Source organism: Sinohyriopsis cumingii, unplaced genomic scaffold (assembly GCF_028554795.1).
Source record: "Sinohyriopsis cumingii isolate HCF-2022 unplaced genomic scaffold, ASM2855479v2 utg000873l, whole genome shotgun sequence".
Classification (NCBI taxonomy): domain Eukaryota; kingdom Metazoa; phylum Mollusca; class Bivalvia; order Unionida; family Unionidae; genus Sinohyriopsis; species Sinohyriopsis cumingii.
In genome coordinates this window covers 963,541-988,212 of record NW_028315938.1, presented here as the reverse complement: position 1 = coordinate 988,212, position 24,672 = coordinate 963,541, and the positions used below count along the sequence as shown (strand labels likewise).

The 24,672-nt window shown below is 40.0% G+C and overlaps 1 protein-coding gene across 1 annotated transcript; it reads right to left on the bottom strand.

Moving 5' to 3' along the window:
- Positions 1-77: 77 nt before the first annotated feature.
- On the bottom strand, positions 78-1,875 carry LOC149773140 (uncharacterized). The gene has a single exon (XM_089946713.1). The coding sequence runs from the start codon at positions 1,188-1,190 to the stop codon at positions 81-83; it is 1,110 nt and encodes a 369-aa protein (XP_089802839.1). The 5' UTR covers positions 1,191-1,875; the 3' UTR covers positions 78-80.
- Positions 1,876-24,672: the final 22,797 nt, after the last annotated feature.

Sequence of the window (24,672 nt, the reverse complement as noted above, 5' to 3'; positions counted from 1 at the left end):
AAATCAGGAATAAGATTTTGACCTTTTTTGAGAATGACCCATACACTTTTAACCTTTCAGTAACCATTAGGTCACAAGCGTCACATTTTTAATGATTTTATTTCTCCAATATGTATCCTCATGTGCTGCTTTCGATTTCCACTGTCATTAAACATTTTTTCACATACGTCACACTTAAATGGTTGTTCTCCCGTATGTATTCTCATGTGCACTCTCAGATGTCCACTCCGACTAAACATTTTATCACATACTTTACACTTAAATGGTTTTTCTCCAGTATGTATCCTCATGTGTTGTTGTAGACTTCCACTGGCACTAAAGGTTTTTTCACATACTTCACACTTAAATGGTTTTTCTCCAGTATGTATCCTCATGTGCATTTTTAGAGTTCCATTACAACTCAATATTTCACCACACGCTTGACATTTTGCTGGCTTTTCTCCAGTGTGTATCCTGGAATGTACCTTTAGACCATCAATCTGTCTGAATGTTTTATCACATACTTCACATCTGAATGGTTTTTCTCCGGTATGTATCCTAGTATGTACCATTAGACCTCCACTCTGTCTAAAGGTTTTATCACATTCTTCACATTTGAATGGTTTTTCTCCAGTGTGTATCCTCATGTGCTTCTTCAGACTTCCATTCCAACTAAACCTTACATTACATACCTCACACTTATATGGTTTTTCTCCAGTATGTATTCTTGTGTGTGCTTTCAAATTTCCACGCTGACTGAACAGTTCATCACATACTTCACACTTAAATGGTTTTTCTCCAGTATGTATCCTCAGGTGCTGTTTTAAATTTCCAATTTGACTAAACATTTCATCACATACTTTACACTGAAATGGTTTTTCTCCAGTATGTATCCTCACGTGCTGTTTTAGACTGCCACTGACAACAAAGGTTGCATTACATGCTTCACACTTATACGGTTTTTCTCCAGTATGCAACCTCATGTGTACCCTCAGGCTTCCACTCTGACTAAACTGTTCTTCACATACTTCACACTTAAATGGTTTTGCTCCAGTATGCATCCTCATGTGCAGTTTTAAATTTCCACTCAGACTGAACATTTCATCACATACTTTACATGGGTATGGCTTTTCTCCAGTATGTATTCTCATGTGCCTTTTAAGACCATGACTGCGACTAAATGTTTTATTACATACCTCACACTTAAACATTTTATGACTCAGCTTTTCACTGTTACTAACATATCATTAGTCATCAATCTTCAAAATGTAGGTGTCTTTCTAAAGCATGCATATGTCGACCTTCAATGCACATCATTGCAAATAATAAACATGACATTTGAATGGTTTTGTCTGCTCTATGTATTATCTTGTGAACACTTAACCTTTCACTCTTAATACAGATTTTATCACAGACTTTTCATTTTAATCCAATATGTATCCTCGTATTTTCCCTTATCGGTGACGGCTCCGCATCTGAGAAACAAACCTAAACACCGACAAAAGGCAGAAGGCAATCAGAAGGCACAAAAAATACCCAGTAAAAAGTCACAATCAAATACAAAAAGGCACTAAAATGCACAAGAAACCAATTGCTTTTCTGTAACTAAAACTACAACAAAAGTGTGCTTAATACAGATTTTATCACAGACTTTTCATTTTAATCCAATATGTATCCTCGTATTTTCCCTTATCGGTGACGGCTCCGCATCTGAGAAACAAACCTAAACACCGACAAAAGGCAGAAGGCAATCAGAAGGCACAAAAAATACCCAGTAAAAAGTCACAATCAAATACAAAAAGGCACTAAAATGCACAAGAAACCAATTGCTTTTCTGTAACTAAAACTACAACAAAAGTGTGCTTAATTTCTTTGTTTCTTTTATTTCGTGTATACGACGACTGCTCTCATTTTGAATGCGTTTCGCTACTGTACCGGTGAACTGATAAATATTATACCATGTGCATTTAGTGGTCCAGATATTCTCGTCCAAAACACAAAACACTTGAAATACCATAATTGGTGATATAACAATTATTACAACAATGTAGGCTTCTTATAACAATAATACTAATAATAATACTATTACTACTACTACTATTATAATAATAAACAAGAACATATTTTGTACAAGTAAAATTAAAAAGAGCGCATCTAATCACAGTAATTCAATGCTGTGGGGCATTTCTGTGCACTTAAGGTTTTCGTCTTTAATACCGAAGCAAAACGCATACCGAAAAATAAAATACAGCAATGTTTACCATTTGAAAAGAGGCAATTGTCACCAAAATATGTTGTTCAAAATAATATTAACAATACCACCCCCGTATTTTCCTGACTCACGATATCTCGGCCTATTCTGCGTTGAAAAGATGTAATATTTATTAATTAGGCACTAGAAATGAAATGCATTACTTTGGACTGCTTCTGTCTGCATTTCATTCGCGTAATTAGGTCAGGTTTATAGCTAGTTTTACAAAATTCATCGTTGGGCCCAGAGTGGCCGAGTGTTCTAAAGCGCTCTCCGTCACGGATCACTGCCATCTCACCTCTATCTGCGCGGGTTCGAGTCTTGGGTTCGGCCAATGTGGATGTGTGAGAAAGCTTGCCAGTAGTTGGATTAAACCGTTTTCAACCGGTTTTGAAAAAAAAAAGACTGGAATGAACTGGTTAGAACCAAATGGAACCAGATTGGTCCGGATGAAACCAGCTTAATCCGGTTCAAACCGGTCAAAACCAGTCCAAAGTGGACTAAAACGATGAAATCTACTTGGATTAAACCTGGTCCAACCTTTTTTGAACCAGCAAAACTGGAATGAACTGGTTTGAACCAGATGGAACCGGTTTGATCCGAATGGAACCGGTTGAAACCGGTTCTAACTGGTCAAAACCAGTCCAATGTCTACTGAAAAGATAAAATCTACTTGGATTAAACCAGTTTGAACCGGTTTTGAACCAGGAAAAACTGGAATGAACTGGTTTGAACCAGTAGGAACCGGTTTGATCCGAATGAATCCGGTTTAAACCAGTTCTAACCGGTCCAAACCACCCAAGGTTGACTAAAAATATGAAATCTACTTGGATTAAACCGGTTTGAACCGGTCTTGAACCAGGATTGACTGGAATAAACTGTTTGTACCAGATGGAACCGGTTTGGTCCGGATGGAACTGGTTTAAACAGGTTGTAACCGGTGAAAACCAGTCCAAAGTGGACGAAAACAATGAAATCTACTTGGATTAAACTGGTTTGAACCGGTTTTGAACCAGGATAAACTGGAATGAACTGGTTTGAACCAGATGGAACCGGTTTGGTCCGGATGGAAGCAGTTTAATCCGGTTCAAACCGGTCAAAACCAGTCCAAAGTGGACTAAAACCATGCAATCTACTTGGATTTAACCGGCTTAAACCGCCTTTGAACCAGGATAAACTGGAATGGCATGGTTTGAACCAGATGGAAGAGGTTTGATCCGGATGGCACCAGTTTAACCGGTTCTAACAGGTCAAAACCAGTCCAAAGAGGACAAAAAGCATAAAATCTACTTGGACTAAACCGGTTTGAAGTGGTTATGGACCAGGATGAACTAGAATGAACGGGTTTCAACCAGATGGAAACAGCTTGGTCCAGATGGAACCGGTTTAAACCGGTTCTAAGCGGTCAAAAGAAGACCAAAGTGGGTTAAACCATGAAATCTACTTAGATTAACCGGTTTGAACCTGTTTTTAACCAGGACAAATTCGAATGAACTGGTTTGAACCAGATGGAACCCGCTTGATCCGAATGGAACCTGTCTAAACCTGCTCTAACCGGTCAAAACCAGACCAAAGTGGACTAAAACCATGAAATATACATGGATTGAAACGGTTTGAACCGGTTTTGAAACAGGATAAACTGGAATGAACTGGTTTGAACCAGATGGAACCGGTTTGGTCCGGATTTAACCAGTTTAATCCGGTTTAAACCTGTCAAAACCAGTCCAAAATGGACTAAAACCATGAAATCTACATGGATGTAACCGGTTTAAACCGGTTTTGAACCAGGATAAACAGGAATGGCATGGTTTGAACGATATGGAACAGGTTAGTTCCGGATGGCACAGGTTTAATCCGGTACTTACCGGTCAAAAGAAGACCAAAGTAGATTAAACCATGATATCTACCTGGATTAAACCGGTTTGAACCTGTTTTAACCATGACAAATTGGAATGAACTGGTTTGAACGAGATGGAACCCGTTTGATCCCAATGGAACCGGTTTAAACCGGTTCTAACCAGTCAAAACCAGACCAAAGTGGACTGAAACCATGGCATTTACATGGATTAAACCGGTATGAGCAGGTTTTGAGCCAGGACAAACTAGAATTAACTGGTTTGAACCAGATGGAACCGGTTTTGATCGGATTCAACCGGTTCAAACCGGTTCTAACCGGTAGAAAACAGTCCAAAGTGGACTAAAGCCATGAAATTTAGTTGGATTTAACCGGTTTGAACCGTTTCCGAACCAAAATAAACTGGAATGAACTGGTCTGAAACAGATGGAACCGGTTTGATCCGGATGGAACTGATTTAAACCGCTTCTAGAATGTCAAAACCAGTCCTAATTGGACTAAAACGATGAAATCTACTTGGATTAAACCGGTTTGAACCGGATTTGAAACAGGATAATCTGGAATGTATTGTTTTGAACCAGATAGAACCGGTCTGATCCGGTTGAAACAGTATTAAACCGATTCTAACCGGTGATAACCAGTCCAAATTGGACTAAAACCATGAAATGTAGTTGGATTAAACAGGTTTGAACCGGTTTTGAAAAAATAAACTGGAATGAACTGGTTTGAACCAGATAGAACTGATTTGATCCGATTGGACCCGGTTTAAGCCGGTTCTAAACGGTCAAAACCAGTCGAAATTGGACTAAAACCATGAAATCTACATGGACTAAACCGTATTGAACCTGTTTTTAACCAGGACAAATTGGAATGAACTGGTTTGAACCAGATGGAACCGGTTTGATCCGGTTCTAACCGGTCAAATCAGTCCAAAGTGGACAAAAAACATAAAATCTACTTGGACTAAACCGGTTTGAAGCGGTTATGAACCAGGATGAACTAGAATCAACTGGTTTGAACCAGATGGAACCGGTTTGGTCAGGATGGAACCGGTTTAAACCGGTTGTAACCGGTGAAATGCAGTCCATGGTTGATTAAAACGATCAAATCTATTGATTTTAAACCGGTTTGAGGCGGTTTTGAAGCAGGATAAATTGGAATGAACTGGACTGAACCAGATAGAAGTTGCTTGATCCGGATGGAACCGGTTTGATCCGGTTCTATCCGGTCTTAACCAGTCCAAAGTGGACAAAAACCATGGAATCTACTTCGATTAAACAGGTTTGTACCGGTATTCAACAAGAATAAACTAGAAAGAAGTGGTTTGAAGCAGATGGAACCGGTTTGATCCGAATGAAACTGGTTTAAACCGGTTCTAACCGGTCAAAACCAGTCCAATGTTGACTAAGACCATGAAATGCACTTGGATTTAACCGGTTTGAACCGGTTTTGAACCTGGATAAACTGGAACGAACTGGTTTGAACCAGATGGAACAGGTTTGGTCCGGATGAAACCAGTTTAAATCGGTTCTAACCGGTCAAAACCAGTCCAAAGTGGACTTAAACGATGAAATCTACTTGGATAAAACCGGTTCGAAATGGTTTTGAACCAGGATAATCTGAAATGAACTGGTTTGAACGAGATGCAACCGGTTTGATGGGATTGAACCAGTTTAATCCGCTTCTAAACTGTCAAAACCAGTCCAAAGTGGATTGAACCATGAAATCCACTTGGATTAAACCGGTTTCAACCGGTTTTGAACCAGGATAAACTGGAAGGAACTGGTTTGAACCAGATGGAACCGGTTTATACCGGTTTCAACAGGTCAAAACCTGTCCAAAGTATTGTTTTGAACCAGATGGAACCGGTTTGATCCGGTTGAAACAATTTTAAACCGGTTCTAACCTGTCAAAACCAGTCCAAATTGGACTAAGACCATGAAATGTAGTTGGATTAAACCGGTTTGAACTAGTTTTGAAAAAATAAACTGGAATGAACTGGTTTGAACCAGATGGAACCGGTTTGATCCGAAATAAACCGGTTTAAACCGGTTCTAACCGGTCAAAACCAGTCCAAAGTTGATTAAAACGATGAAATCTATTGATATTAAACCGGTTTGAAGCGGTTTTGGACCAGGATAAACTGGAATGAACTGGATTGAACCAGATGGAAGCGGTTTGATCCGGATGGAACCGGTTTGATCCGGTTCTAACCGGTCTTAACCAGTCAAAAGTGGACTAAAACCATGAAATCTTCTAGGATTAGACAGTTATGACCCGGTATTGAACAAGAATAAACAATAATGAAATGGTCTGAACCAGATGGAACCGGTTTGAACCGAATGAAACTTGTTTAAACTGGTTCTAACCGGTCAAAACAAGAACAATGTTGACTAAGACCATGAAATGTACTTGGATTTAACCGCTTCGAACCGGTTTTGAACCTAAAGAAACTGGAACGAACTGGTTTGAACCAGATGGAACCGGTTTGTTCCGGACAAAACCGGTTTAAACCGGAAACAACCGGTCAAAACCAGTCCAAAGTGGACTTAAACGATGAAATCGACTTGGATAAAACCGGTTCAAACCGGTTTTGAACAAGGATAATCTGAAATGAACTGGTTTGAACCAGATGGAACCCGTTTGATCGGATGGAACCGGTTTAAACCTTTTCTGACCAGTCAAAACCAGTCCAAAGTGGATTAATTCATGAATCTACTTGGATTAAACCGGTTTCAACCGGTCTTGAACCAGGATAAACTGGAAGGAACTGGTTTCAACGAGATGGAACCGGTTGGAACCGGTTCTAACCTGTCAAAACCAGTCGAAAGTGGACTGAAACCATGAAATGTAGTTGGATTAATCCGGTTTTAACCGGTTTTGAACAAGGATACATTGGAATGAACTGGTATGAACCAGATGGAACCGTTTTGATACGGATGGATCCGGTTTAAGCCGGGTCTAACCGATCAAAACAAGTCCAACATGGACTTAAACCGTGAAATCTACTTAGATTAAGCAGGTTTGAACCGGTTATGAACCAGGATAAACTGGAATTGACTGGTTTGAACCAGATGGGACCGGTTTGATCCGGATGGAACCGGTTTAAACCGGTTTTAACCGGTCAAAACCCGTCCAAGTTGGATTAAAACCATGAAATCTACTTGGAATAAACCGGTTTAAACCGGTTTTTGAACCAGGAAAAACTGGAGTGAACTGGTTTGAAACAGATGGAACCGGTTTTATCCGAAAGAAATCGGTTTAAACCGGGTCTAACCTGTCAGAACCAGCCCAAACATGACTAAAACCATGAAATCTACTTGGATTAAATAGGCTTTAACCGGATTAGAACCAGGATTAACTGGAATAAACCGATTTATACAAGATGGAACCGGTCTGGTCCGGATGGAATGGGTTTAAACCGGTTGTAACCGGACAAAAGCAGTCCAAAGTGAACTAAAATCATGAAATCAACATGGATTAAACCGGTTTGAACCGGTTTTGAACCAGGATAAACTGGAATGAACTGGTTTGAACCCTATGGAACCGGTTTGATCGGATGGAACCGGTATAAACCGGTTCTAACCGGTCACAACCAGTCCAAAGTGGACTAAAACGATGAAATCTACCTGTATTAAACCGTTTCAACCGGTTTTGAAAAAGATAGACTGGAATGAACCGGTTAGAACCAGATGGAACCGGATTGGTCCGGATGGAACCGGTTTAAACCGGTTCTAACCTGTTAAAACCAGTCCAAAGTGGTTTTCAACCATGCAATCTACTTGGATTAAACCGGTTTGACCCGGTTTTGAACCAGGATAAGCTGGAATGAACTAGTTTGAACCAGATGGATCCGGTTTGATCTGGATGGCACCGGTTTAAATCGGTCCTAACCGATTGAAACCAGTCTAAGGTGGACTAAAACGATGAAATCTACCTGGATAAAACCGGTTCGAACCGGTTTTGAACCCGGATAATCTGGAATGAGCTGGTTTGAACCAGATGGAACCGGTTTGATCGGATGGAACCAGTTTAAACCGGTTCTAATCTGTCAAAACCAGTCCAAAGAAGACTAAAACCATGAAATCTACTTGCATTGAAAAGGTTTGAACCGGTTTTTAACCAGGACAAACTGGAATGAACTGGTCTGAAAAAGATGGAACCCGTTTGATCCGAATGGAACCGGTATAAACCGGCTCTAACCGGTCAAAACGAGACCAAAGTGGACTTAAACCATGAAATCTACTTGGATCAAACAGGTATGAACCGGTTTTGAACTGGAAAAACTGGTCTGGATTTAACTGGTTTAAACCGGTTGTAACCGGTCAAAGCCAGTTCAAAGTGGACTAAAATAATGAAATATACTTGGACTAAACCGGTTTGAACCTGTTTTTAACCAGGATCAACTGAAATGAACTGGTTTGAACCAGATTGAACCGGTTTTTAACCAGGACGAACTGAAATGAACTGGTTTGAAAAAGATGGAACCCGTTTGATCCGAATGGAACCGGTTTAAACCGGCTCTAACCGGTCTAAACGAGACCAAAGTGGACTTAAACCATGAAATCTACTTGGATGAAACTGGTTTGAACCGGTTTTGAACCAGCATAAACTGGAATTAACTTTTTGAACCAGATGGAAACGGTTTGGTCCGGATGGAACCAGTTTAATCCGGTTCAAAACCAGTTCAAAGTGGATTAAAACCATGAAATCTACTTGGATTTAACCGGATTTAACCGGTTTTGAACCAGGATAAACTGGAATGGTATGTTTTCAACCAGGTGGAACCGGTTTGATCCGGATGGCACCGGTTTAGCCGGTTCTAACCGGTCAAAACCAGTCCAAAGTGGACTAAAAGCAAAAAATCTACTTAAACTAAACGCTATGAAATGGTTATGAACCAAGATAAACTAGAATGTACTGGTTTGAACCAGATGGAACCTGTTTGGTCCGGACGGAACCTGTTTAAACCGGCTCTTAAAGGTCAAAAGAAGACCAAAGTGGATTAAAAAATGAAACCTATTTTGATTAAATCGGTTTGAACCTGTTTTTCACCAGGAGACATTGGAAAGAACTGGTTTGAACCAGATGGAACCCGTTTTATCCGAATGGAACCGGTTTAAACCGCTCTAACCGGTCAAAACCAGACCAAAGTGGACCAAAACTATAAAATCTACTTGGATTAAACGGGTTTGAACCGGTTTTGAACCACGATAAACTGGAACGAACTGGTTTGAACCAGAGGGAACCGGTTTGGTCCGGATGGAAGGGCTTTGAACTGGTTCTAACCGGTCAAAAGCAGTCCAAAGTGGACTAAAACCATGAAATCTACATGGATTAAACAGGTTTGAACCGGTTGTGAACCAGGATAGATTGGAATGAACTGGTTTGAACCATATGGAACCGGATTGATCGGATGGAACCGGTATAAACCGGTTATAACCGGTCAAAACCAGTCCAAAGTCCACTAAAACGATGAAATCTACTTTGATTAAACAGTTTTCAACCGGTTTTGAAAAAGATAGACTGGAATGAATTGATTAGAACCAGATGAAACCGGATTGGTCCGGATGGAACCGGTTTAAACCGGTTCTAACCTGTCAAAACCCGTTCAAAGTGGAATACAACCATGAGATCTACTTGGATTCAACCGGTTTGAACCGGTTTTGAACAAGGATAAACTGGAAGGAACTGGTTGAACCAGATGGAACCGATTTGATCCTGATGGAACCGGTTTAATCCGTTCTAACCGGTCAAAGCCAGTCCAAAGTGGACTAAAACGATGAAATCTACTTGGATTAAACCTGGTTCAACCGGTTTTGAACCAGGATGACTGGAATGAACTGGTTTGAACCAGATGGAACCGGTTTGATCCGGATGGAACCGATTTAATCCGGTTCTAACAGGTCAAAACCGGTCAAAAGTGGACTAAAACGACAAAATCTACTTGCACAAAACCGGTTCGAAACGGTTTTTTAAGCAGGACAAACTGGAATGAACTGGTTTGAAACAGATGGAACCCGCTTAAACAGGCTCTAACCGGTCAAAGCGATACCAAAGTGGACCAAAACCATGACATCTACTTGGATTAAACAGGTATGAACCGGTTTTGAACCAGGATAAACTGGAATGAACTGGTTTGAACCAGATGGAACCGGTTTGATCCGCATGGATACGGTTTAAACCGGTTCTAACCTGTCAAAACCAGCTCAGTTTGGACTGAAACGATGAAATCTACTTGGATTAAACCAGTTTGAACTGGTTTTGAACCAGGATGATCTGGAATGAACTAGTTTGAACCAGACGGAACCGGTTTGATCCGGTTGAAACAGGTTTAAACCGATTCTAACCGGTCATACCCAGTCCAAATTGGACTAAAACCATGAAATGTAGTTGGACTAAACCGTTTTGAAACGGTTTCGAAGCAAGATAATCTGGAATGAACTGGCTTGAAAAAGATGGAACCACGTTGATCTGCTTGGACCCGGTTGAAACCGATTCTAATCTTTCAAAAAGAGTCCAAAGTGGACGAAAACCATGAAATCTACTTGGATTAAACCGGTTTGAACCAGTTTTGAACCTGGATAAACTGCAATGAACTGGTTTGAACAAGATGGAACCGGCTTGATCCGGATGGAAACGGTTTAAAACGGTTGTAAGCGGTCAAAACCAGTCCAAATGGGCCTAAAACGATGAAATCTGCTTGGTCTAAACCGGTTTGAACCGTTTTTGAAAAGGATACCCTGGAATGAACTGGGTTGAACCAGATGGAACCGGTTTGATCCGAATGAAACCGGTATGAACCGGTTCAAACAAGTTAAAACCAGTCCAAATTTGATTAAGACCATAAAATCTACCTGGATGAAACCGGTTTGAATCGGTTTTGAACCAGGATAAACTGGAATTACCTGGTTTGAACCAGACGGAAGCGGTTTGGACCGGATGGAACTGGTTTAGACCGGTTGTAACCTGTCAAAACCAGTCCAAAGTGAGCTTAAACCATGAAATCTACTTGGATTAAACCGGTTTGAACCTGTTCTTAACCAGGACAAACTGCTATGTAGTGGTATGAACCAGATGGACCCCGTTTTATCCGAATGGAACCGGTTTAGACCGGTAGTAACCGGTCAAAACCAGTCCAAATTAGACTAAAACCATGAAATCTACTTGGATTAAACCGGTTTGAACCGGTTATGAACCAGGAAAAACTTGAATGAACTGGTATGAAGCAGATGGAACCGATTTGATCAGAATGGAAGGGGTTTAAACCGGTTCTAACCGGTCAAAAGCAGCCAAAGTGAACTAAAACCATGAAATCAACATGGATTAAACCGGTTTGAACCGGTTCTAAAGTAGGATAGATTGGAATGAACTGGTTTGAAGCAGATGGAACCGGATTGGTCCGGATGGAACCGGTTTAAACCGGTTCTAACCTGTCAAAACCAGTCCAAAGTGGAATACAACCATGAAATCTACATGGATTCAACCGGTTTGAACCGGTTTTGAACCAGGATAAACCTGGAAGGAACTGGCTTGAACCAGATGGAACCGGTTTGATCCTGATGGAACCGGTTTAAGCCGTTGTACCCGGTCAAAAGCAGTCCAAATCGGACTAAAACGATGAAATCTACTTGGACTAAGCATGTTTCAACCGGTTTTAAACCAGGATGACTGGAATGAACAGATTTGAACCAGATGGAACCGGTTTGATCCTGATGGAACCGGTTTAAACCGTTCTAACCAGTCAAAACCAGTCAAAAGTGGACTAAACCGATGAAATCTACTTGGATTAAACCGGTTTGAACCGGTTTTGAACCAGGATTAAATGGAATAAATTGTTTTGAACCAGATGGAACCGGTCTAGTCCGGATGGAACTGGTTCAAACAGGATGTAACCTGTCAAAACCAGTCCAAAGTGGACCAAAACAATGAAATTTACATGGATTAAACTGGTTTGAAGCGGTTTTTAACCAGAATAAACTGGAATAAACTGGTTTGAACCAGATGGAACCTGTTTCGTCCGGATGGAACCAGTTTCATCCGATTCAAACCGGTCAAAACCAGTACAAAGTGGACTAAAACCATGAAATCTACTTGGATGTAACCGGTTTAAACCGGTTTTGAACCAGGATAAACTGGAATGGTATGGTTTCAACCAGATGGAACAGGTTTGATCCGGATGGCACAGGTTTAACCCGTTCTAACCTGTCAAAACCAGTCCAAAGTGGAACACAACCATGAAATCTACTTGGATTCATCCGGTTTCAACCGGTTTTGAACCAGGATAAACTGGAATGAATTAGTTTGAAACAGATGGATCCGGTTTGATCCGGATGGAACCGGTTTAAATCGGTTCTAACCGGTCAAAATCAGTTTAAGGTGGACCTAAACGATGAAATGTACTTGGATAAGACCGGTTCGAACCGGTTTTGAATCCGAATAATCTGAAATGAACTGGTTTGAACCAGATGGAACCGGTTTGATCGGATGAAACCTGTTTAAACCGGTTCTAACCTGTCAATACCAGTCCAAAGTGAACTAAAACCATGAAATCTACTTGCATTAAACCGGTTTGAACCGGTTTATAACCAGGCTAAACTGGAATGAACTGGTTTGATCCAGATGGGACCGGTTTGATCCGCATGGATACGGTATAAACCGGTTCTAACCTGTCAAAACTAGTTCAAATTGGACAAAAGCGATGAAATCTACTTGGGTTAAAACCGGTTTTAACCGGTTTTGAACCAGGATATTCTGGAATGCACTAGTGTACACCAGATGGAACCGGTTTGATCCGGTTGAAAGAGGTTCAAACCGGTTCTAACCGGTCATACCCAGTCCAAATTGGACTAAAAATATGAAATGTAGTTGGATTAAACCAGTTTGAACCGGTTTCAAACCAAGACCAACTGGAATGAACTGGCTTGAACCAGATGGAACCGCCTTGATCCGCTTGGACCCGGTTTAAGCCGGTTCTAACCTTTCAAAACCAGTCCAAGGTGGACCATGAAATCAACTTGGATTACACCGGTTTGAACTTTTTTTGAACCAGGATAAACTAGAACGAACTGGTTTTGATCCAGATGGAACCGGTTTGGTCCGGATGGAAGGGGTTTAAACTGGTTCTAACCGGTCAAAAGCAGTCCAAAGTGAACTAAAACCATGAAATCTACATGGCTTAAACCGGTTTGAACCGGTTTTGAACCAGGATCAAATGGAAAGAACCAGTTTGAACCAGATAGTGCCGGTTTGATCCGGATGGAACGGTTTTGAACCTGGATAAACTGGAATGAACTGGTTTGAACCAGATGGAACACGTTTGGTCCGAATTTAACCGGTTTAAACCTGCTCTAACCGGTCAAAAGGAGATCAAATTGGACTAAAACCATGAAATCTACTTGGATTTCAACTGTTATGAACCGGTTTTGAACAGGAAAAACTTGAATGAACTGGCTTGAACCAGATGGAACCAGTTTGATCCGGATGGAAATGGTTTAACCGGTTCTAACCGGTCAAAACCAGTCCAAAATGGACTAAAACGATGAAATCTACTTGGATCAAACCGTTTTCAACCGATTTTGAGAACGATAGACTGGAATGAACTGGTTAGAACCAGATGGAACCGGATTGGTCCGGATGGAACCGGTTTAAACCGCTTCTAACATGTCAAAACCAGTCCAAAGTGGAATACAACCATGAAATCTACTTGGATTCAACCGGTTTGAACCGGTTTTCAACCAGGATAAACTGGAAGGAACTGGCTTGAACCAGATGGAACCGGTTTGATCCTGATGGAACCGGTTTAATCCGTTCTAACTGGTCAAAACCACTCCAAAGTAGACTAAAATGATGAAATCTACTTGGATCAAGCCTGGTTCAACCGGTTTTGAACCAGGATGACTGGAATGAACTGGTTTGAACCAGATGGAACCGGTTTCATCGGGATGGAACCGGTTGAAACCGGTTCTAACTTGTCAAAACCAGTCTAATATGGACTAAAACCATGAAATCTACTTGGATTAAACCGGTTTGAACCGGTTTTGAACCAGGATAAACTGGAATTAACTAGTTTGAACCAGATGGATCCGGTTTGATCCGGATGGAACCGATTTCAACCAGTTGTAACCCGTCAAAACCAGTCAAAAGTGGACTAAGAGGATGAAATCTACTTGGAGAAAGCCTGTTCGAACCGATTTTAAAGCAGGACAAACTGGAATTAACTGGTTTGAACCAGATGCAACCCGTCTGATCCGAACGGAATCGGTTTAAACAGGCTCTAACCGGTCAAAACGAGACCAAGGTGGACCAAAACCATGAAATCTACTGCGATTAAACAGGTATGAACCGGTTTTGAACCAGGATAAACTGGAATGAACTGGTTTGATCCAGATGGAACCGATTTGATCCGCATGGATACGGTTTAAACCGTTTCTAACCTGTCAAAACAAGTCCAAATTGGACTAAAACGATGTAATCCATTTGAATTAAACCGCTTTGAACCGGTTTTGAACCGGGATAAACTGGAATGGACTGGTTTGAACCAGATGGAACCGATTTGAACGGATTGAACCGGTTTAAACCGGTTCTAACCGGTCAAAACCAGCCCAAAGTGGATTTAACCATGAAATCTTCTTGGATTAAACCGGTTTGAAGTGGTTTCGAACCAGGATAAACTGGAAGGAACTGGTTTGAACCAGATGGACCCGGTTTGATCCGAATGAAACCGCTTTAAAGCGGTTCTAACCGGTCAAAACCAGTCCAAAGAGGACTAAAACCATGAAATATTATTTGATTAAACCGGTTTCAACCGGTTTTGAACTAGGATAAACTGGAATGAAATGGTTTGAACCAGATAGAACCGGTTTGATAAGGATTGGACCGGTTTAAACCGGTTCTCACCGGTCAAAACAAGTCCAATGTTGACTAAGACCATGAAATGTACTTTGATTAAACCGGTTTAAACCGGTTCTGAACCAGGATAAACTGGAATTAACTGGTTTTAATCAGATGGAACCGGTTTGGTCCGGATGAGACCGGTTTTAACCGGTTGTAATCGGTCAAAACCAGTCCATATTGAACTAAAACGATGAAATCTACTTGGATAAAACCGGTTGGAACCGGTTTTGAACCAGGATAATCTGAAATGAACTGGTTTGAACCCGATGGAACTGTTTGATCTAATGGAACCGGTTTAAGCCGATTCTAACGTGTAAAAACCAGTACAAAGTGGATTTAACCATGAAATCTTCTTGGATTAAACTGGCTTGAACTGGTTTTGAACCAGGATGAACTGGAATGAACTAGTGTGAACCAGATGGATCCGGTTTCATCCGGATGGAACCGGCTTAAACCGGTTCTAACCTGTCAAAACCAGTCTAAATTGGACTAAAACCATGAAATCTACTTGGATTAAGCCGGTTTGAATCGGTTTTGAACCTGGATAAACTGGAATGAACTGGTTTGAACCAGATGGAACCTTTTTGATCCGAATGAAACCGGTTCTAATCGGTCAAAACCAGTCCAAAGTTGACTGAAACCATGAAATCTACTTGGTTTAAACCGGTTTGAAGCGGTTTTGAACCAGGATAAATTGGAACGAAATGGTTTGAACCAGATGGAACAAGTTTGGTCCGGATGGAACCAGTTTAAACCGGTTCTAACCTTACAAAACCATTCCAAAGTGGACTAAACCATGAAATCTACATGGATTAAACCGGTTTGGACCGGTTTTGAACCTGGATAACCTGGAATGAATTGGTATGAGCCAGATAGAACGGGTTTGATCCCGATGTAAGCGGTTTAAAGCGATTCTGACCGGTCAAAACCAGGCCAAAGGGGAATAAAAGCATGAAATCTACTTGGATTAAACCGGATTTAACCGGTTTTGAAGCAAGATAAACTGGAATGAACTGGTTTGCACCAGATGGAACCTCTGTGATCCAGATGGAACCGGTTTAAAAAATTTCTAACCGCCAAAACCGGTATATATTGAAATGAAACCATGCAATATACTTGGATTAAACCTGTTCCAACCAGTTTTGAAACAGGATAAACTGGAAATAACCGGTTTGAACCAGATGGAATCGGTCCGATCCGGATCCAACCAGTTTAAACTGATTCTAACCGGACAAAACCAATCAAAAGTGGTGTAAATCCAAGACATCTACTTGGATTAAACATCTTTAAACCGGATTTGAACCATGATAAACTGGAATGAAATGGCTTGAACCAGATGGAACCGGTTTTACCTGGTTGGAACCGGTTTTAGCCGGTTCTAACCGGTCAAAACCAGTCCAAAGTGGACTAACAACATGAAATATACTTGGATTAAACCGGTCTGAACCGGTGTTGAGCCAGTGTAAACTGGACTGAATTGGTTCCAACCAGATGGAACTGGTCTGATCCAGATGGAACTGGTTGAAACCGGTTCTTTCCGGACAAAACTGTCCAATTAGGCCTAAAACCATGAAATCTACCTGGATTAAACCGGTTTGATCCGGTTTAGAATCAGGATAAACTGGAATGAACTGGTTCCAACCAGGTGCAACCTGTTTGATCTGGATTGAACCGGTTTAAACGGGGTTTAACCGCTCAAAACCAGTCCAAAATGGACTAAAACCATGAAATCTATTTGGATTAAACCGGTTTGAAAAGGTTTTGAACTAGGATAAACTGGAATGAGCTTGTTTGAACCAGATGGAACCGGATTGTTCCGGATGGAACCGGTTTAAACCGGTTTTAACCGGACAAAACCAGTAGACAGAAAGTGGACAGAAACCATGAAATCTACTTGGATTAAACCGGTTTGAACCGGTTTTGAACCAGGATCAAATGGAAAGAACTAGTTTGAACCAGATGGTACCGGTTTGATCCGGATGGAACGGTTTTGAACCTGATATAACCGTTCCAATCCAGTGCAAAGTGGACTAAAACCTTGAAATCTACTTGGATTAAACCGGTTTGAACCGGTTTTGAACTCGGATCAACTGAAATGAATTGGTTTGAACCAGATGGAACCCCTATGATCGGGATGGAACCGGTATAAACCTTTTTTAACCGGTCAAAGCCAGTCCAAAGTGGACCAAAGTCATTAAATCTACTTGGATTAAACCGATCTGAACAGGTTTTCAACCAGAATAAACTGGAATGAACTGGTTTGACCCAGGTATAACCGGTTTGATCTGGATGGTACCATTTTAAACCGGTTCTAACCTGTCAAAACCAGTCCATAGATGAATAAAACCATGAAATCGACTTGGATTAAACCAGTTTTAACCGGTTTTTAACCAGGATAAAGTGGAATGAACCGGTTTTCTACCAGATGGAAAGGGTCTGATCCGGATGGAACCAGTGTAAACCGGTTCAAACCGGTCAAAACCAGTCTTAGGTGGACTAAAACAAGAAATCTATTTGTATTAAAACGGTTTGAACCGGTTTTCAACCAGGATAAAAGGGAATGCACTTGTCTGAACCAGAGGGGACCGGTTTGATCCGGATTGAACCAGGTTGAACCGGTCAAAAGCAGTCAAAAGTGGACTAAAACCATGGAATCTACTTTGGGTAAACCGGTTCGAACCTGTTTTGAACCAGGATAAACTGAAATGGACCCGATTTGATCCGGGGGGCAAACCGGTTCTAGAGGGTCAAAACTAGTCCAATCTGGAGTAGAACCATGAAATGTACTTGTATTAAACCGGTTTCATCCGGTTTTGAACCATGTTAAACAGAAATCAACTGGTTGGAACGAGATGGAACAGGTTTAGTCCGGATGGAACCGGGTTAAACCGCTAGTAACCTGCCAAGACCAGTCCAAAGTGGACTAAAACAATGAAATCTACTTGGATTAAACCGGTTTGAAACTGTTTTCAACCAGAATATATGGAATGAAATGGTTTGAACCAGATAGAAATGGTTTGATTAGAAAACAGTCCAAAGTGGATTAAACCCATGAAATCTGCTTGGATTAAACCGGATTAAACCGGTTTTGAACCAGTATAAACTAGAATGATCTGGTTTGAACCAGATGGAAGCGATTTGATCCGGACTGAACCGTTTTGTACCGGATGTAACCGGTCAAAACCATTCCAAAGTGGACTAAAACCATAAAATCTACTAGGGTTAAAGCGGTTTGAACCGCTTTTGAACCAGGATAAACTGGATTGAACTAGTTTCAACCAGATTGAACCGGTTTGATCCGGACTGAACTAGTTTAAATTCTTCTACCCGGTCAAAACCAGTCCAAAGTTGACGAAGACCATGAAATCTACTTGAATTAAATCGGTTTGAACCGGTTCTGAGCCATGAAACCCTGGAATGACCTGTATTGAACCAGATTGAACCGGTTTGATCGAATGAAACCGGTTTAAACAGGTTTTAGCCTCTCGAAGCCAGTCCAAGGTGCACTAAAACCATGATATCTACTTGGATTAAACCGGTCTGATCCGGTTTGAACTTGGATAAACAGGAATGAACTTGCTTGAACCAGATGGAACCGGTTTCATCCGGAAGGAAATGGTTTAAACCGGTTCTAGGGGGTCAAAACAATTCCAGAGTAAACTAAAACCAGAAAATCTACTTGGATTAAACCTGTTTGAACCGGTTTTGAACGAAAATAAACTGGAATGAACTGAATTGAAAAAAATGGAACAGTTTGATCCGGATGGAACCGGCTTAAACCAGTTCTAACCGATCAAAGCCATTCCAAAGTGGACTAAAGCCGTAAAATCTACTTGGATTAAACCGTTTTGAACCCTTTTTGCACCATTAGAAACTGGTATGAACTGTTTCAAACATGGAAGTGGTTTGATCCGGATGGAACCGGTTTCAACTGCTTCATCGTTGTCAAAACCAGTCCAATTTAGACTAAAACCATGATATCTACTTGGATTAAACCGGTTTGTACCGGTTTTAAACCTGGATAAACTGGGATGAACCCTTTGGACCAGAGGGAACCGGTATGATCAGGATGGAACCGGTTTAAACCGGTTCTAAGGCGTCAAAATCATTCCAAAGTGGACTGGTAATATGAAATCTACTTGGATTAAACCGGATTGAACCGGTTAGACCAGCATAAACTGGAATAAACTGGTTTGAATCAGATCGAACGGGTTTCATCAGCATGAAACCGGTCAAATCCAGTCCAAGGATGACTAAAACCATGAAATCTACTTGGACTGAACCGGTTTGTACCGGTTTTAAACCAGGATATACTGGAATGAATTTTTTTGAACCCGATGGAACCAGTTTGGTCCGTCTGGAACCGGTTTACACCAGTTCAAACCGGTCAAAATTAGTCCAAAGTGTGCAAAATTCATGAAATCTACTAGGATGAAACCGGTTTGAACCGGTTTTGAACCAGTATAAACTGGCATGAACTGTCTTGAACCAGTTGGGACAGGCTTCATCCCGATGGAACCGGTTTAAACCGGTTCTAAGGGTCAAAACCATTCCTTAAGGGATTAAAACCATGAAATCTCCTTGGATTCAACCGGTTTGAACCGATTTAAAACCAGGCTAAACTCCAAATAGCTGGTTTAAACCTGATCGAACCGGTTTGATCCGGACTTAACCGGTTTGATCCGGTTGTAACCGGTCAAAGCAATTCCAAAGTGGACTAAAACCATGAAATCTACTTGGATTAAACCATTTTGAACCGGTTTAATCCAGGATAACTGGAATGAACTGGTTTGCTCCAGATGAAACCTGTTTGACCCAAATGGAACCGGTTTAAACCGGTTCTAAGGGTTCAAAATCATACCAAAGTGTACTAAAACCATGCAATCTACTTGTATTAAACCTTTTTGAACCGGTTTTGACGCAGGAGAAACTGCAATGAACTGGTTGGAACGATTTGAAACAGTTTTGATCGGATGTAACCGGTTTAAACCGGTTCCAAGGCGTCAAAGCACCATGAAATCTACTTGGATTAAACCAGGTTAAACTGGAATGTACTGTTTCAAACCAGATGGAACAGATTTGATCGGATGCAACTTTTTCTAAACCGGTTCTAACCGACCAAAATCAGTCAAAAATTGGACTAAAACCATGAAATCTGCTTGGATTAAACCGGTTTGAACCTGTCTATAACCAGCATAAACTGGAATAAACTGGTTTGAACTAGATGGAACCCGTTTGATCCGCATGGAACCGATACGAATCGTTCCTTGGAGTCAAATCCAGTCTAAAGTTGTATAAAACCTTGAAAACAACATGGATCAAACCGTTTAGAACCGGTTTTGAACCATGATCTGCTGGAATAAACTGGTCTGATCCGGATGGTACCAGTTTGATCCGGATGGAAGCGATTTAAACCGGTTTTAACCGGTCAAAACTGGTCCAAATTTGACTGAAACCATAAAATATGCTTGAACTTAATCGGTTTGAACCGTTTTTGAACCAAAATAAACTGGGACGAACTGGTCTGGACCAGATAGAACTCGTTTGATCCGGATGGAATCGCTTTAAACCGGTTCTAATCCGTCAAACCCAGTACGACGTGGACTAAAACCATGATTTATACTTGGATTAAACCAGTTTCAACCGGTTTCAAACCAGTTTAAACTGAAATGAATTGGTCTGAACCAGATGGAACCGTTTTGATCCGATTGGAACCGGTCAAAACGGATTATCACCTGAAACAACAGTCCATAGTTGATTAAAACCAAGAAATCTACTTGGATTAAACCGGTTTGAACCGGTTTTGAACCAAGATAATCTGGAATGAATTGCTTTGAACCAGATGCAAGCGGTTTGATAGGATCGAACTGGTTGAAACCGGATCCAACCGGTAAAAACGATGCCAAATCGGACAAAGCCATGAAATCTACTAGGTTTAAACCGGTTTTGAACTAATTTTGAACCAGAAGAAACTGGAATGAATTGGCTTGAACAAGATGGAACCGGTTCAATCCGGATGGAACCAGTTTAGACCGGTTCTAATTGGTCAAAAGCAGTCCAAATAGGTCTAAAACCATGAAATCTACTAGTACTACACCCTTTTAAACCGGTTTTTGTACCAGGAAAAACTGGAATGAACTGGCTTGAACAAGATGGAACCAGTTTGATCCGGATGGATCCGGTTTAAACCGGTTCTAACCTGTCAAATCCAGACCAATGTGGACTAAAACCATGAAATCTACTAGAGCTAAACCGGTTTAAACCGTTTTTAAACCAGGACAAACTGGAATGAACTGGTTTGAATTAGATGGAACCGGTTTGATCAGGATGGAACCGGACTATACCGGTTGTAACCGGTCAAAAGCGGTCCAAAGTGAACTAAAACCATCAAATCTACCTGGATTAAACCGGTTGCTTTCTTTCCGTCAGTAATTGAAAATTTCAAATCTCGAAATAAGTCGTTGTTATTGATTTCATTATGCTTCGATTACTTTATATTTATGTGATGATTAAAAGCATGTAACGATACATGGTTTATATAAAAGGAAGTGAATGTTTATGTGACATTGAAATTTGTCTTATATACAGTTTTGAAGTCAAGTTGCAATGAATTTTCAGTGTCTTCTGCCCTGTGATTGGTTGCAAACACTCACCTGAGATATTACGCCTAAATGTGTACACATTGGTAAATTATAGCGACTACTTCTGGGTGTCAATTGGTTTTTAGTGTACATTTTGTGAAGTATATTCTTTGTGAGCTCCATAGTAATAGGGATAATAATGTCTCCCCATCACCTCTGGTAACTTAATATAAACATTTTTAAGCTAGAATAAATCTCCGATTTAAAGTTAAACTACAATAACACTGTCCAACGGGAACTTCAAAACTCTTTCATGTAGCAAATAGAACAAAAGGGATGGATTTAGGGCAATTCTACGCCCATAGGTTAGTGCAGTTTTACTTCAAGATTGTGCTACGGTCACAAGTTGTGCAACGCCATGGTCATATGAAATACTGAGCACATCCAATGGGAAACAATTCAACAACCGTCATCCAGATCAACACTAGTATTGTGTTTCTGTACAGGGTACCTAATCTTATCTAGGAAAGAGTTAATGTTATATTTAACTCAATATTAACAAAGAACGAAGTGGCTCCTCGATTCGCAGCCAGCAATGACGGAGATCGATGATCTGGCGGCACATGAAGATGACAAGTATCTTATCAGAAATGGATGTTTGTAACTCTAGTAATTGCTTAAGTTTCAACAAATGTAATCAGTTGAACGAGGGAAACCTCTACACATACAGTAGCAAATATCAAATAAATAACTTGTTTTTACTTAGTTTAATACCTAGACGTAAGTATTTAAAAGAACCATCAGAACGATAATACAAATTCCAAACGTTTCATAAAGCAGGCAAACACGTGGTTTGGCTGTTATATTTGCCTGCCATCTATACACCCCGAAGAACATGCATGACTAAGATGCCTACTCTGTCTGATCTAGAAAGTTGTGTCCATGAGATAGACTCCAAAATTATTCATAATAGTGTGTAAAGAGCAAAATCAAAGAAGCAACTAAGTTTCCCTTTTATCAGACACCAGGGATATATTCAACTCACAAATACAAATTATATGAACATTTTTGCCTTTTTGTTTTGGAAGTCATTTTAAGACACAATACAGATTCAAAATAAATATTTATGTACCAGCCGCACTTTGATATGATATAGGCTAGAAAAAAGAACCTTACATTATATGAAATCTCCTATCAAACAAACATGTATTATGATACAGAAATGATACTTTGTTTTGCCGTGCAGACTTTACGGTAGAAAATAAAGGCACGAATTCAAGGCAGACAATGAAGGATTCAAGGACTTTGCACTGTGTCTCATATCCACTTAATTTTATCTAACCGCATTTTCCGTTTACACTCTTCTATGGAAAGCATAATATATTATACCAACAATTACGATACTTTTCACAGTATAGACAAAACCTTAATTCAGTAGATAATTTTTAATCGGTTAAATATAAATATGGAGTAGAACATCCGTTATGTATATTTAATTTATTCTATGTGTTTGACTTTGTTCCATAGCTAAAGGTCGTGAATTGAGTTTTTATGTTTGAGCTTGTTGTGATAGTGATTGCCGATTGATGATAGAATTTGGCATACCTGACTTTTGTCACCATTTTAAGTAGTAAAAAATATGTTTACTACAGTTCAAGTTCAACGGTTATGCAAAGTTTTCGCGGAAATGAATAGTTTACAGTAACATTCTATTGCGGCGTAGGCAAATGAAATATAGACTTGGTAAACAATTATTCATTCTGTTTTAAGATCAGTGTATGGAATCATTTACGGTTGTTGTAATTAAAGACGAATTATATATTAAAGGTATTCATTGGAATTTCAAAGCTCCCATTGAAATTTTAGACTAAAACACTACTTTGTAACTATTGAGAACTCATTAAAAATACATTACGGATTGTATAATTGTGGTATATCAGGATCTTCAAGACTATATAACTTCATTCAGAACATTCTATATTATTGGACTATGTGATACGGCATTTAGGACTACATTCGGGATTGAATTCCAAAATTGTAAAAGCCTCTTAAATTTTCACTTTCTAACTGAGTTAAATACATTATTTTTAATAAACGTGTTAGCTTTGCTTTAGTTATATAGTCCAAGATCTAGAGTTGTAACACATAAAACAAACAAAGGATTAGGAAAATTTCAAGTGATGGTTACGTGTTTGTCCTCTTTTTTTTAGTGAAGTGTTCAGCCCTCATTAACATTTTTCTAACGTTTTTCTTCAATGAATAAACCCCGTTTTGATGATAACCACTTTTCCGGTCAGATTAAATTGTGCTTAGGAAAGTGAACAAGATCCAACAAACAATTGTAATTTTTACATTTCAGTATACTTCAGTCATCAGCATTCAATTGTGTGCAGTTGAATGTTAAAATTAGAAATAAATTTCTACTCGAAAAGAACTGGTTTCACTTTGTAATGTCTGAAACGTTATACACAACCAAAAGGCCTTTATGTCATGATATTTCCTGTGATGTTTGTGAGCAATTTTTTCAGAGTGTAGTGTCCGAGACACTGTATGACACACTGCCATTATTTTCCTAAGCTAGAAAAGCGCTGGTGTAGTGAGTAGTATACATAACGAACATGTCTATCAAATATGTTTGAAGCTGTCTTAGCAAATCTGGAGACTTCAAAAAAAGGTTGACATTAGAGGTTTTGGTTTCTAGAAAACATTTTGTTTTGTCATGTACACTTTCGTAGCACGTGGTCCAAAACGAATCATAAATAGCCATTACACAGTTTATACACCGACAAAGTTTTGAGCATTGCGTTGACAAATATACTTTTTTGAATATTACTATTGTAAGGCATTTCTTGCCAGCATAAAATGCCTACAGAAGTAATAAATGAGCAGGTTGTATATATTATTTGTGTAAGATATGTGGAAGACCTTTTTAGAAGATCCACAATAGTTTTACCTTTACTATGTGTCAACTTTAGCATGAACATTCCATACAGTTTTTTTTTAAATTGGTTTCTTTATTTCAAAACTGGTGGTGTCCTGTACCTGTTGCCCTGTGCGTATGTGTGTTTTTAATAGAATCTTAGTGAATTGATAAATGGAGGAGTAAGGAA

Coding starts and splice junctions, on each gene's coding strand:
- LOC149773140 (XM_089946713.1), bottom strand. CDS start 1,190: ATGTTTAAGTGTGAGGTATGTAATAAAACATTTAGTCGCAGTCATGGT.